At 49.2% G+C, this 14,670-nt stretch overlaps 1 protein-coding gene across 1 annotated transcript in view; it reads right to left on the bottom strand.

Annotated features, from left to right (window-relative positions):
* LOC140390175 (uncharacterized) overlaps window positions 1–14,339 on the bottom strand; it is a 51,607-nt gene extending 37,268 nt beyond the window's left edge. The window contains 3 exon segments of the mRNA XM_072475121.1: window positions 11,664–13,169; window positions 13,899–14,091; window positions 14,318–14,339. Of these exon segments, the coding sequence (XP_072331222.1) occupies window positions 11,664–12,691 (1,028 nt within the window). The 5' untranslated portion in view covers window positions 12,692–13,169; window positions 13,899–14,091; window positions 14,318–14,339.
* Between the last annotated feature and the right edge of the window lie 331 nt (window positions 14,340–14,670).

Here is a 14,670-nt window from a genome sequence, read left to right as displayed (position 1 = left end):
GTTCTCCTTGGAAACATTTGACAGAGATTTCTAGTGTGGGAATAGCATTCTTCATCCTCAGACGCTTTCGAACAGGCAACATCAGTGTGATATGTAACCTTGGATGTATTTGAGAGCAGATCAGAAGAAGACCCACAGCATCCAAGGCAGTGATGATGCGCAGTGGTGGCATCAGCACATTCACTGGAGAGAAAGGCACAGAAAAGAGGGAGTAATTTCCCCCCAGGTCTTCTCTCTCTGCAGGCCATGTCGAGGGTGGTTAGAATTACATTTTAACTAAAGAAGTTAATTGAAAGAAATTCGATAAAACTAAGAGTCTTTATTGAGTTAATAACATGTCAAGGAAGCCATTTTAAGACAATTGTGGCTTCAGCCATTTCAATCCTTCATTTATCACTATAAATATTAATTCAAAGTCTTGACTAAATTATGAAAATCACTATGTAATCAAAACGTTATGTTAACTTATGTAATCAATAATTCATGTTCAGTGTATTTTTGATTTATCCATATCATCAAACAACAGGAATAATTAATTGATTTGGATAATGTAAGTTTTAAATTCTCAATTTTACAAATGTGAACAGTTTTCAGTTAAAGTGTGAGGATATTGCACGAAAACCCTATGAGACAGCAATACCAAGACACAGGTCTCCAGTCCAATGAAAAGAGCTTTGTTCAAAATCAGATTAAACCTGGTAAAGAAGTCGTTGTTCTTTATGGGAGATACATTGCTGTCTTTTTGAACTGAGCCTCATCAACTAGAAGATGACATTTAAAAGCCAATTAAATCAGTTCAGCGACAGTCAGGACCAATGGTCTGGCCAGTCGTGGCCTGACAGTCACTGGGGTGACAATCAGAAAAGAATAGAAATAGGGGTCGTGATTCTCCGTCGGCCGACACCGGAATTGGGAAACGCGATTGGACAGAGAATTAGTTTCAACGCCGAAATTGTGGTGAGTGCCGGCTTCACGCCAAATCCCAATTCTCTGTCGCCTTGACAGCGGCACCAGTGCGTTCCAGAACACACTTAGAGTAAACACCCTTGGCATATCATTAGTGGGCCCGACCTGGTATTCTCCGTCATTCTCTGCCTCCACTGCGGCGAATTCCCAATGGTAAGGTTCACCTGTGCTTTTAAAGATTGTGAAACTGGCGTCGTGGTTGATGAGGGAGAAGAGGTAGGACACAGGCGCAGCCATGGGCTGCTGGGCCAGACATGGGGGTGGGGGAGGGTCCTCCCAGGCCAGGGGATGGGGTGGTGACAGAATAGGCCGTGTGGTCGGGATGACCCCCACGGGACTGGGGCGGTGTCCAGGCACGGACCACCATCGCCGTGGCCTGCCAGACAGCCACCTTGCTGCAAACCCCACTGACATCCTTGGAACCTGGTTCTGCAGAGTAACACCGACCATATGAGTACCACTGCATCCCAACCTACACTCCCCCACTTCACCGTCCCTGCACCCCAGCCCGCAACCCAGCACCATCACCACCCCACCAAACAGGCCGCAGCCCACCCAGGGCAACGGCCACTGTAGCCCCTACAGGGGTGCTGGATGGGTGCCGAGGAGCATACCGCTGGCAAGGGCAGCGCCAGCCAACGGTACCGGATAGCAGGGATGGGTGCCAAGGCTCGGGGTCCCCATGTTTCTGACCGGGGGGGGGGGGTGGGGGGGAAGCATACGGGGGGGCAAAGCCCGCACTGACAACCTGGGGCACCATGTAGCCTATTGGACCTGGTTGGGCACGTGGGTACACACCATGCTAATATGTTGGCCTTTCACCCTTTGGAGACAATGGATATTGGAATACAACCAACCATGGTCCTAGTCACCGCGGCCCTGGCTGTACGAGCTGGAGCTGTTGGAGGAGGTAGCTGCAGCTGCGGAACGTGCAGCAGCGGAACAGGCGCTCAGGTTGGAGAGCCAGCGCACAATAGGCAGAGGAGGACGTGCTGCAAAGGAGGCTCTGCATGAGGCCTCGCATGTACCAGCAGCACGTCATTTGAGGTCCTGCCGGACCGGGCATGCCTTCGAAGACGCAGGCTGAGCAGGGGGACATGGCGACATATCTGTCAGATCATGGCGCACATCCACTTTAATGTGGACCGAGCCGAATAGGATGCCTGGGCAGCAGGGTATGCCCCATCGCCGACATGCCCGATCCAGGGTGTGATTGACAGGATCCATGTCTCCCTACAAACACCTGCAGATGGCAGACCGCTCTAGACTGACGAAAACGGGTTCCATGCAATGAACGTGCAGCTGATATGTGACCATCAGATGCGCATCATGTACTTCTGTGCCCGATTCCTGGGCAGAGTGCATGAGCCACTGTTACTGCCAACCCAGGGCCCACCCACATAGTGTGGCAGGTCATGGAGGGGGTTGTAGGCGGGGTTGGCCGGCGGGGGGGGAGGAGGCGGTGTTAAGGTAGGATGTGGCGTCTGTGCCCCTGGCTACCCCCCCCCCCCCCCCCCCATTTGGTGAACCTGGAGATCAGAGCGTCCCATGCACGTTGGCGCACAAGTTGTGCGGCCTCCCATGTGCCATGTTTTGCCCATCTTCGCAATACCCTGCATCCTCCTCGTTGGATGAGGCCTGGCATTAATCCTCCTCCTCTAGCACGTTGTCCTGGTTTGGCAGTAAGAGTGGGTCTGGTCCTGGGATGGGGGATGATGATAACCCGCTCAACAATGAGCTCTGATGCTCCACATGGTTTGTCAACAACTGATTACTACCCACAGTAGCACTTCCAACCGTGCCCTTGGGTGATCCCTGCATGCGAGCTGGCCAATCCATCACATGGTCCCATCGGATCTTTGGTGTGGCGCAGGTGGGGACAGTGGGGGTACGGGAGGGTGGGGAACACATTCCCCCCCCACCCCTTCTCTGGCAAGCCCACACCAGCCTACCCCTCACATCCTTCTCAGAGCATTGAGGCAGATTGCAACAGTGTTAACAGGTGTTTATATGAACAAATATAGGCAGAGTCGTGCCCTAGCCCCTATCACTATACTGTGCCTTGCACTTGTGCCAACTTGGTCATAGTTCCATAAAATCACACCAACTTAACTGGTGTCTAACTCTGGCCTTACAGGCCCTAACACTACAGCTAGGTCAATCCCTAGTGGAGGTCTTTGTCAATCCCGGTGTCAAGAGTGGAGGCATCCTGATGCAATTCCTGCCCTGTGACCTGGGTCTCCATTGGCGGTTGTCTTCTGGAGCAACCTTGCCTGGATGGGCCCAGCTGCTACTTGGGTGTCTCAGGTAGCATGGTGCTGCCCTGTTCCGCCCGCTGTCCACCAGATTCATCAGGGATGGGGGAGAATCCGAGGTACTGCGGTGTTTCGGCACTTCCCCTGCATGTCACTGGCATGGGTTCCATCACCTCCTCCTTTGGAGTATTTCATGGGACCGGTGTGCAAGCGGACCTAAGCCCTGAGCATCCCCGCCACCTGGCGCTGCCAGCCCAGTAGGCCCGCTCTCGTCTCGGCCAGGGTCTGCATGCTCTTGGCCATGGAGCACAGGGAGTGAACCATCTGTCCGGGACTGTGCCACCAAATTCTTGGTCAGTGCCACATCAGCCAGTGACTGCGCCATCTCCCTCTTGCATTGGGCCACCAACCTCTGCATCTGTGCCATGTCGGCCAGCGCTTGGGAAATGCCACGGACTCTCCCAGCCATGGCCCACTGTGACTGGACCACTGTCAGGAACGCCGCTGCAATGTCCAGGTGGCTCTGGCATATGCCTGCCTGTGAGAGGGCAGACCTGTCCTGGGCCTCGGCCACTGTCTGCACAGATTGCCCAAGGCTTTGGACATGCTGATCCATGGCCAAAACCCACACGCCATTGCCTCCACCGCGGGCACCACCCATGAGAAGTTGGCCGAGGTGGCACACATGGCTGGCACCACCTTCTGTTCCTGCAAGTTGGACTCCTCCAACTGCACCTGCAAGTGCTCTGAAGTCCCTGGCTCTGCGACTGCATCTCCACAAGTGATAGAACCGTCCATTCCAGAGGCCTGAAACCCATCTGGATGGCAGCTAGTCCCTAGGGTCTGCCTGCCCTCCGACCCTTCACGTCCTCGGGAGTTCCTACCTCCACCTGATGTACCAAGGCATCTGTGCACCAGATAGTGTGGCAGGAGCCTCTTCACTAAGGTGCCCAACCGAGGTGTCTCTGGGATGGCGGAGGGTGTTGGAAACGGGAAATCGGTGTCATCTCGGACTCGAGCTCTGGGGTTTCCTGGGTCTCAGGCACATGACTCAACTCCGTGTCGGTATCGTCATCGCTGCTCAGCACACGGGAGTGGGTGGGTGTTCGGGCTGTGGTCCAGGTGCGGCGCCAGCTTTGCTGTAGTGGAAGTCAACACTCAGTCTCAGGAATGGGGAATTCCGCCACTAGAATATTAGAAAATAGGATTGCAAAGGAAAGGCTGGGACCTTAAGAAGCCACATTTCAATGTGTCTCCATGTATTGCAGCTGAGTTAACAATTCAGAGATTTAGAGTTCAAATCCAACCACAGAAAGCGACATAGAATTACAAAGCAGAAACAGGCCATTTGGCCCAAATGCTCGATATGTTGGTGTTGAAATTTCACACAAGCCTCCTCTCACCCTTCTTCATCTCACCCTATCAGCATATTCTTCTGTTCTTTCTCCCTCATTATTCATCTCAACCACGTTGCGAAAATTAGAAATAAATTACATTTTTTGAAAAGAAGTAAATGAAAAACATGAGAACTTTCAGATTTTCTTAAAAAGCCAAATATCGCCCTTCAGAGAAGTGAACCTGATGGAACTGCCTGAAGGGCACAGAAGAGAGAGTGCATCAGACACAGTGGGCTGGATTCTCTGATTTGAAGACTAAGTGCTGACGTCGGCGTGGGAACAGTGGCATTTTACGCCAGAAAAAACGGCGCAAGAGCTGCACCGATCCTCCGTCTGGTGGGGGGCTAACAGCCACGCAGCGTAAAGCCCCCGGCTTTACGTGCGGATACAGCCGGAGGAATGCCGTGTCTGCGCATGAGCACAACGGCGGCCTGCAGCGGCCGTGCCGTGCAACATGACGGCAGTCGCATGCGGACCCAGCCTGCCACATATTGTCCCCCAGTAACCACCTTAGCCAATCCCGGACCACCCCCCCCACCAGTGCCCCCAACCTCTGCCAAAGCCCCCCCCCCCCCCCCCCATGGAACGGCTCCCCCCAGACTGTGGCGGCGCTGGACTAAGTCCACAGCAAAACAGCTCCTCCTCTACATTGGGAAACTCCAACCCATCCAAAAACCGCCACATCCCCTCCCCTCCGGGGCTCCGACTCATATAACCTTCTATAAAACGCCTCAAACACGCCGTTCACCCCTTCTGGGTCCAACACCACACTACCCTTATCGTCCTTTACTCTACCAATCTCCCTCGCTGCCTGTTGCTTCCTCAGCTGGTGGGCCAGCATCCTACTCGCCTTCTCACTATACTCGTATACTTCCCCTCCATAACTGCCCCACTGCCTTCCCAGTGGATACTAATCCAAACTCTATCTGGAGCCTCTGCCTCTCCTTCAACTTCCCTCCGAGGTCTCCGAATACCTCCTATCCACCCTCTGGATCTGATCCACCAGACTTGCCATCTTCACCCACTCCACAGTCTCTCTATGCGCCCGAATTGAGATAAACTCCTTCCTTGCTACCGCATTGAGCGCCTCACACAACTTGGCAGCTGTAACCACCTCCCGTGCCATTTAGATTCACGGGTCCGCACCCCCTCCTGTGCTCCATAAACCCCTTCAGCTCCTTCGCCACTGCCGACAGCTTCACTGACCTCGGGCTCGACCGATCCAAACTCGGCTCTATAACCACATTAAAATCACCCCCTCTCCCCAATGATCACCCGGTGCGAGTCCAAGTCAGGAATCTTCCCCAGCACCCGCATAATGAAATCTACATCATTTAAATTTGGGACATAAATGTTTACCAGGACCGCTGGCATCCCCTCCAGCTTCCCACTCACCATCACGAACCTCCCCCTGGAGTCTGCCACAATATTCCCCAACTTGAATGCCACCCGCTTATTCACCAACACCGCCACAGCCCTCATCTTCATATTCAGACCTGAGTGGAACACCTGCCCCACCCATCCTTTCCTCAACCTTGCCTGGTCCCCTATCTTTAACTGCATTGCCTACAGGAAGGACACATCCATCTTCAGATTCCTCAGGTGTGCGAACACACATGACCATTTGGCCGGCACATTCAGCCCCCTCACGTTTCACCTGAGCAGCCTGGTCACCTGCCGATCAACCGTATCACTTTTTGACGAGCCTCTGGCCCGTGTCACGTGACCATCCAGGCCCACCCTTCGATGTCCACCTTCATCGATCCTTTTCCAATTGCGCCACATCAAATACATCCTTGTCAGCAATCCTTCCCCCCTCCCTTAAACAAAACATCAGCCCTATATACCCCCGCATCTACCTCGTGGCAAGCCCCCATTTCACTTCCATTAACTAGCCTGCCCAGCTAGTCGCCCCCGTGCAAGGCCTCCAACTTCCCTGTCTCCCAATTCCCCTCCACCTGATCAGAGACCCCTGAAGAGCAACAAAAGGTACACTCACCCTCGATGTTCCCCATGAAAAGCCTGACTCCCAGAATCCGCGCCATCAAAAATTCAACGAAAAAACTTCAAAAAAAAAAACATACACAAACTCCTCCAAAGTTCAATATCCTCACTCTCCACCCAGTCTATTGTCCCTCATGAATTCCATCACCTCTTCAGACATGTCAAAGTAGTGCTCAGGCTTCTGAAAAGTCACCCAGAGGCGGGCCGGGCACAGCTCTCCAAAGTCCACCCCCTTTTTAAACAGGGCATCCTTGGCCCCGTTAAACCTGCCCCTCTTCGATAGTTCTGCTTCAGCCCTGGTACATCCACAGGTCATTCCTTTCCCACGTGTACTTCCTCGTCTGCCTCGCCCATCAGAGAATCTTCTCCTTATCCATAAAGTGGTGCAACCGCACCACCATTGCTCTTGACGCCTCACCCGCCTGCAACCTCAACAGCACCCTGTTGTCTTGGTCGACCTCGAGGGGCCCCCTCCCCCATCAGCTTCTCCAGCATTCTGGCCCGCCTCTGCACCTTTGAGCATCCCCACAATCCTCAGGTTTTGTCTTCTGGAACAATTCTTCAGATCATCCACCTTCTCCTTCAGCCTCTTTTGGGTCTCCCGCATCACCCCCACCTTGGCCACCAACGAGGCCAACTGATCCTCGACCACCACCTCCGCTTTGTCGATCGCCCAGCCCTGGGACTCCAGCCTCTGCTCCACTCTCTTGATCCCTGACTTGATCGGTTCCATCACCTTGGCCAGATCTTCCAGGGCCTCCTTTCTCTGCTGACAGAACTTTGCATTTGCATTGACCACTGGGTGGGCAGGACAGCTCCCTTGCCCTCTGCCATCTTATCCTGTGGCACGCCACGAAGACTCGGCTGTTCCAGCAGTTCTTTTCCTTTTGCCCCACTCCTAGTTCATGGATCCACCAGGCACACCAGAGGAGTAAAACCGTCCACAGGCACCTCTTGCCGTAAAATACTTCGCCCTTCGGACAGGGAAAAGACAAAAAAATACCGCCACCGGAAGTCATAACAAGGACTTTCAGACAGTAGATGGTTATTGAACAGAAATCTTGAGTGCAATGGGTAGTGTCCTACCTCTGAGCCCGAAGCTCTGGGTTCAAGACCTACTCCCAGACCTCTTCGACGAGGAAGGTGTCTTCATAACACAGCTAAACAGGTTGTAATGAACTTGTAATTCCTTCCAACACTCAGCAATGGCAGGTGGTAAGAGTGGAAGAGATCCCTGGTCAGCCATGTATGGAAATAAATTGGAGCCTCTACCATCACTATCCATTGCTCCAGGCTACAACATGCTGGAAAAGTGGATGTTGGCACAGCAACTCAGACTCCCTAGGAGGTCTGTTAGCTCAGTTGGCTGGACGGCTGGTGTGGATCAGATGGGTGTCAATAGCAAGGGGTTCAGTCCGTGTTCTGGTTGGGGTGGATTTGGGATATCCTTTCTTGCAATTCCTGACACAGAGCTTGTGGCAATGTAGGTTGGACCTGGCTTTGGACAGAGAACTCAAGAAGAAGGTAGTTGTTCTGGGATGTAGTTCTCTTTCAGACAGTGGGATTTAGGATGTTTGGGGTTTTTGTTCGATGGGGGGGGGGATCCTCTATCAGTACCGAGTTTGTTCCTCACTCCTGGAATCTACCCACTTTTCTCAATCTGTTTCATTACTGCTGACACCAGGGACTTTACCACTTTTCACAGCTTCAGGAAAGCTGTCACAAAGACAACACTAACACCTGCACCTCCAACTAGTTACCAATTTAAATTAAATCAAAATTTCAGACTGCCAGTTTACCGGAAGAAAGCATTCTGGACACAGCCTTGGGACTTAACTCCTTAGAAACTGAATCAATGCAACAGAAATATTATGCTATTATCAACTGTGGCTTAGTTAGCACTCTCAAATCTGAGTCAACGGTTGTGGGTTCAAGCCTCATTCCAGAGTTTTGTGCACTGAGGCTGACACTCCAGTGCAGTACTGAGGGAGGGCTGCACTGTCAGAGGTACCATCTTTCAGATCAGTTAATCCAAGGCCCTGTCTGCTCACTCAGGTGAATGTAAAATATACCATGGCACTATATTGTATAAGAGCAGGGGTTTTATCCCTAATGTCCTGGTCAATATGGATCCTGCAACTGATTATTTGGTGATTATCAAATTGGGGCCTGTGGGAGCTTGCTGTGCAAATTGGCTATCATGTTTCTGACATTACGACAGTGTCCACACTTCAAAATGCTTGTCATTGACTAAAAGGTGCTTTTGAATGCCTTGAGTCTGAAATATGCAGAGTTGATATATAAATTCAATTACTCCTCAGGGAAACGTTCTGCCTCCTGTGAACTGGAAATTCTAAACCCATAGATGGAGAAAGTATACCAGCCAACAGGATTTCACCTGATGAAGGAGCGGTGCCCGAAAGCTTATGATTTCAAATTGCTGTTGGACTTTAACCTGGTGTTGTGAGACTTCTCATAGTGATATTGACCAATATATTGTGTGCTGGATTCTTACCGGAGGCTCCTGAGTGTTTCACTGAATAGGAACACACCAGACTGAGAAAACACAAAATTAAGCTTAAAAACATGAATACATCAGAATTATAAATCTATACAGCTGAAACAGCGGACAAAAAAAACACAATACTCAGCTGACAGAAACTATGAATCAACCAAAATAGGAAAGCATTTGGAAATGGCTCAGCATCTTTGCTGGACTATTAAATTAATTTTGGAAGAGTGAACATATCACACTGTTATTACATCAGATGTCATGGACTGAGGGAACTGAGGTCTGTGGAGTCTTAAGGACCCTGCTGATGTTAAATGCGAGGGTATCCCAATCCCCAGAAGAGAAACTTGGAACACAGTTTGCAACTTATTATGTGTAGAAAGAGATGAGGCCCAGTGAGGAAATGTTCAGTCTTGTTGTAAATATTCAATTAACAAAATGGTTATTAAAATATAAAACGCACAAGGTAACAGTACAGAACAAAATTTGCAATTAACTACAATAATTGTTGCCTAGACTGTATACCTGAATTAGCCCCAATTCAAATCTATCTACTTTAGTAAACACCAGAACAACATCCCATAGGTTTTTACACTGAGTTAATTCCAGCATCCATTAGCACACAGGACTTTTCTTTTGGGAAAGATTTTTTCTCGTTCAGAGTAGAACCTCAAACACAGACAGCCATCTTCTGCACAAATGTTTGCTTTTCTAAGAGAGCTCTGTTTACAACTGGACATGGCTATGACCTAGGTCACTAGACTGCCGGTCTCCACTTTGTTTAAGTATCTGTTCACCCTGCTACTCGGCTGATCTGCATATTACACGTCCTCAGTGCAGCTAAAACCCTCAGTTTCTTTTTTTATCCAATTCTTTAATTTTCATTTACAAGAGACTCACCCCCCAATCCCTCACCATGCTCAGGTAAGTTGCCCTCCCAGAAAGAAGAGTACAAAGAGAACTGTTTCACTTTGTTGAAGGGTCAATAACAAAGGGGCATAACTTTAAGGTGAAAGGGAGGGGGGGTTTAGAGGCGATTTGAGGAAAAGTATTTTCACCCAGAGGGTGGTGGGAATCTGGAACACACGGGAGGGTAGTAGAGGCAGGAAACCTCACAATCTTTAAAAGGTACTCGGATGAGCACTTGAAATATCATTCAAGGTTATGGGCCAAATGCTGGAAAGTGGGATTTATTTTTTTGTCGGTGCATGTTTTGATGGGCCGAATGGCCTCTTCTGTAAGATTCTGTGATCCTGTGATTACCCGTGGTATTGGTCAAATACACATCATCTGACGAGGATTTGTCTATAATTCATATCACCAACTAAAGCAGGATCCGATTCTACCCCATAACCACTCCTGAGAGCTGGGTCACTTTGCTATCACACACTCACATCAGGGGAACACTCAGAATCCGACAGACAGAAGTTTCTTTAAAATCCCTGTGCTTTAGTCTGGCTCCTAATTAGTGGCACATACTGGATCTCGTTTCCTTTGTACAAACACCAATAATTGCAAAGATTCAGTGGTCACCTGGATCCATGGACCAATTGGTTTCCATTCCTGGAAGAGACTCTTCCCCAGGAGGGTTGGGCAGTGCTTTTGAATTCCCAACTCTGTCCTTTGCTTCTGTAGCTGTCAATCTGGTTTGAACATTTCCTCATGTCCAACTCTTCACACGAGGGCCACATTTCAATTTCTTTCTCACTCAAGGTGTTTTGGAAAGATAAAGTTTGATGCATTAAATATTAATTTGTTTAAAAGCTGACTTATGAAGAGAAGCAGCTTTCTGAGTCAAAAGAGGTCAAAATAATAAACTGATCATTTTTAATAAATGAGTAATCAATAAAGATGATTAGGGTGTGAAAGGGTGACAGTGTTTCCAACTCATCCCTGGGTGCTCACTCACTCACCCATTGGGAGAGTGGGAGAAAGTGTGTGTTGATACGTGGGTTTGAGGGTGATTGAGAACCCCGAGACTGGGAGTGAGCCAGGCACACACATTGCCCTCTTCTCACCCCATACCTCTCTCTCTCTCTCGCTCTGTTACATGCACACATTGTCTTCCCTCTCACTCCTCACACACACTCACACCAGAGGCACCTCACTCTATTTGTTACACACACGACCCAAACACCGCCTTCAATGTACACCCCTCCCGCCTCACACGCACTCACACATGCTTTCTTCCCCCTCACATGCGTGCATACACCCTCCACAGACATGAGCACACCCAGCTCGTATAACCAGATAGAGGGTCTCTGCAGGCCACATGGAGGAGCTGCAAAGGTCACAATCTGGTCAATGGGCCCCCAGTTGGGCAGGTTTGCCATAGGAAGTTGCAGGAGTAAGCCTTGCTCAAATGTTGAAGGGCTAATCCTGTGTGACTCCTCTGATGGAGCAGCAGGCTTAATGGCTTAAGGAACAATTTCTTGCACACCTCACATCATAATGATTTCTCCCATATGAATCTTCTGATGCTTCAGCAGATGCGATGACTGCGAAAATGATTTGTTACACACCTCGCACCTGAATGATTTCTCCCCAGTGTGAACAATCTGATGGAGCAGGAGACGTGTTGACTGCCAGAATGATTTGTCACACCCCTTGCACTTGAACGGTTTCTCCTCTGTGTGAATCCTCTGATGTTTTAGGCGACTTGATGACTCTGAGAAGGATTTGTCACACACCTCACACTTGAATGGTTTCTCGCCAGTGTGAATCCTCTGATGGAGCTGGAGATGTGACGACTGTGAGAAAGATTTGTTGCACACCTTACACTTGAATGGTTTCTCCCCTGTGTGAACCCTCTGATGGCGCAGGAGGTGGGATGACCGCGAGAATGGTTTGTCACACACCACACAATTGAATGGTTTCTCTCCTGTGTGAATGCGTTTGTGTTTGCAGAGACCCGATGACTCCGAGAATGATTTGTCACACACCGCACACCTGAATGGTTTCTCCCCTGTGTGGATCCTCTGATGCTGCAGGAGATGGGATGACCGCAAGAATGATTTGTTGCACATCTCACACTTGAATGGATTTTCCTCTGTGTGAATCCTCTGATGCTGCAGGAGATTTGATGACTGTGAGAATGATTTGTCGCACACCTCACACTTGAATGGTTTCTCCCCCGTGTGAATGCGGTGATGTATACGAAGGTACGATGAGCCCGAGAATGATTTGTCACACACCTCACACTTTAATGGTTTCTCTCCTGTGTGAATGCGTTTGTGTTTGCAGAGACCCGATGGCTTCGAGAATGATTTGTCACACACTTCACACCTGAATGGTTTCACCCCTGTGTGGATCCTCTGATGCTGCAGGAGAATTGATGACTGTGAGAATGATTTGTCGCATGTCTCACACTTGAATAGTTTTCTGCCCGTGTGAATGAGTTGGTGTTTCAACAGGCTTGCTAATTGCATGAATCCCTTGTTGCACACCTCACATTGGAAAGGCTTCTTCCCAGTGCAGCTGCATCGGTGATTCTTGAATGACAATGGATATACAAAAGCTCGATTGCACACCTCACACTTGAACGGTTTCTCTTCCATGTGGCTGTTGTTTGTATTACTGGTGGGACAACAGATGCACCTTGTGTGATAGGTCTTATAAGCCTGTGGTGCATTGGTCTAACACCTCACACTTGAACAGCCTCTCACCTGTAGGAATGAGTCCGTGGTTCATGAGGCTCGATGAATGATTGAAGCTCTCACTACACATGAAGCCCACACGCTCTTCTTCCCAGCCCAACACTGACTGATCGCAAAGAGCTGAATCTTCAGAAAGGTCGGTTCTGATAGAAGTTTCCACACCACTGACCTTTTCAGATCTGATGACATGTCAAAGCTCCCCTAACCTGACTGATTTCCAGATGATGGTTTCACTGCCCAACCTTCTCTGTGTTGCGAAATTCTGTGAAGAGACTGGAAGTCTGTCCACAGTTGTGCAGTTATTTCTTGGGTGATGGTCAGGATCTATCGGTGGTGTCTAAAATCTCTGTATTCTCTGGTGGAGTATGGTGCAATCCTTCTGTAAAACAGGAAAGGGGAAACATGATTCCTTCCAATTGGCACCCAATCCAGCATCTGAAACATTCACTCCCTCCCACAGTGGCAGATGGAGATTTATTTTATTTTCGTAAATATAAAGTACCCAATTCATTTTTTTTTTCAAAATAAGGAGCAATGCCAATCCACCTAACCTGCACATCTTTGGGTTGCGGGGGTGAGACCCACGCAGACTCGGGAGAATGTACAAACTCCACATGGACAGTGACCCGGGGCCAGAATAGAACCTGGGCACTCGGCGCTGTGATGCAGCAGTGTTTTAAATTTAAAAAAAATAAATTTAGAGTACCCAATTTTTTCCAATTAAGGGGCAATTTAGCGTGGCCAATCCACCTACCCTGCACATCTTTTGGGTTGTGGGGGTGAGACCCACGCAAACACGGGGAGAATGTGCAAACTCCACACGGACAGTGACCCAGAGCCGGGATAGAACCTGGGACCTCGGCGCCGTGAGGCAGCAGGGCTAACCCACTGTGCCACCGTGCTGCCCAAGAAATGCAGCAGTGTTAACCACTGCGCAGCCATGCCACCCCTACAAATGGAGATTTGTAAATTTCTCCCCTTGCTTTCCAAAATGATTTGAAGAAAACACACTGGGCAAGCAGTGCGAGAAGTTAAGGAAAATATTTCTTCAGTGAAGCTGATTGAAGAGTTCTGATTTATTTTGGGAAATTAGATACACTGCACTCACTCAGACTGCACATCCCAAATTCAGCTCTCAAACAGCACTGGGCAAAACAATCAAATCAAATCGCAGGTTTTTGGGAAAAGTCGAGGCCTTCAGGTACAATCTTTAAAGAAGACATTAAAAGACATTTCAAAAATGTCTCTCTCCCTCCCACGTCATCTTCTCATGTTCAGTAATGATCCATCAACAAGTCAACCTGTAAATCAGAAGGGAAATGTTTCCAATAAACACTCAATATCCAACACACAGCCAATCAAACAGCTCAGCACAAAGCACCGAGTAAACAGGTCTCTGAGCTGGATCTTCTCACACAGCATAAGGGGCATTTGCACACCTGACTGCCCACAGGATAGTCAGACTGCCTGAACATTAGTGTGGATATTGTGCAATGTAATTCTTCTAAATTCTGCTCCTTCACTCACCATCTCCTGACTTGGTTTGGAGTCCCTACAGGAAGTGAAGCAGCTGTGATAGAGGAAGAGGAGAGAATGGGCAGAGTGGGTGGGCTCTCTGATTGACGTCTCTCGCAACCAATCCAAATATTTCTGGAATAACATGATTTCCTAAATGTTGGGAAACTGACCAGGGAAATAGAGGTGACTTTGAGCAGCAGATCAGGTGGGGAATAAAAGTGAGGAATAAAACCTCACTTATTGCAGCAGCTGTCTTACTTCCCCTGGGAAACGTTTGATAGATTTATTTCTTTTTAAATGAATTTAGAGTACCCAATTATTTTTTTCCAATTAAAGGGCAATTTAGCGTGGCCAATTCATCT

This window comes from Scyliorhinus torazame, chromosome 14 (genome assembly GCF_047496885.1).
Source record: "Scyliorhinus torazame isolate Kashiwa2021f chromosome 14, sScyTor2.1, whole genome shotgun sequence".
NCBI classification, from domain to species: Eukaryota; Metazoa; Chordata; class Chondrichthyes; order Carcharhiniformes; family Scyliorhinidae; genus Scyliorhinus; species Scyliorhinus torazame.
This window is presented reverse-complemented; position numbering and strand designations above follow the sequence as displayed.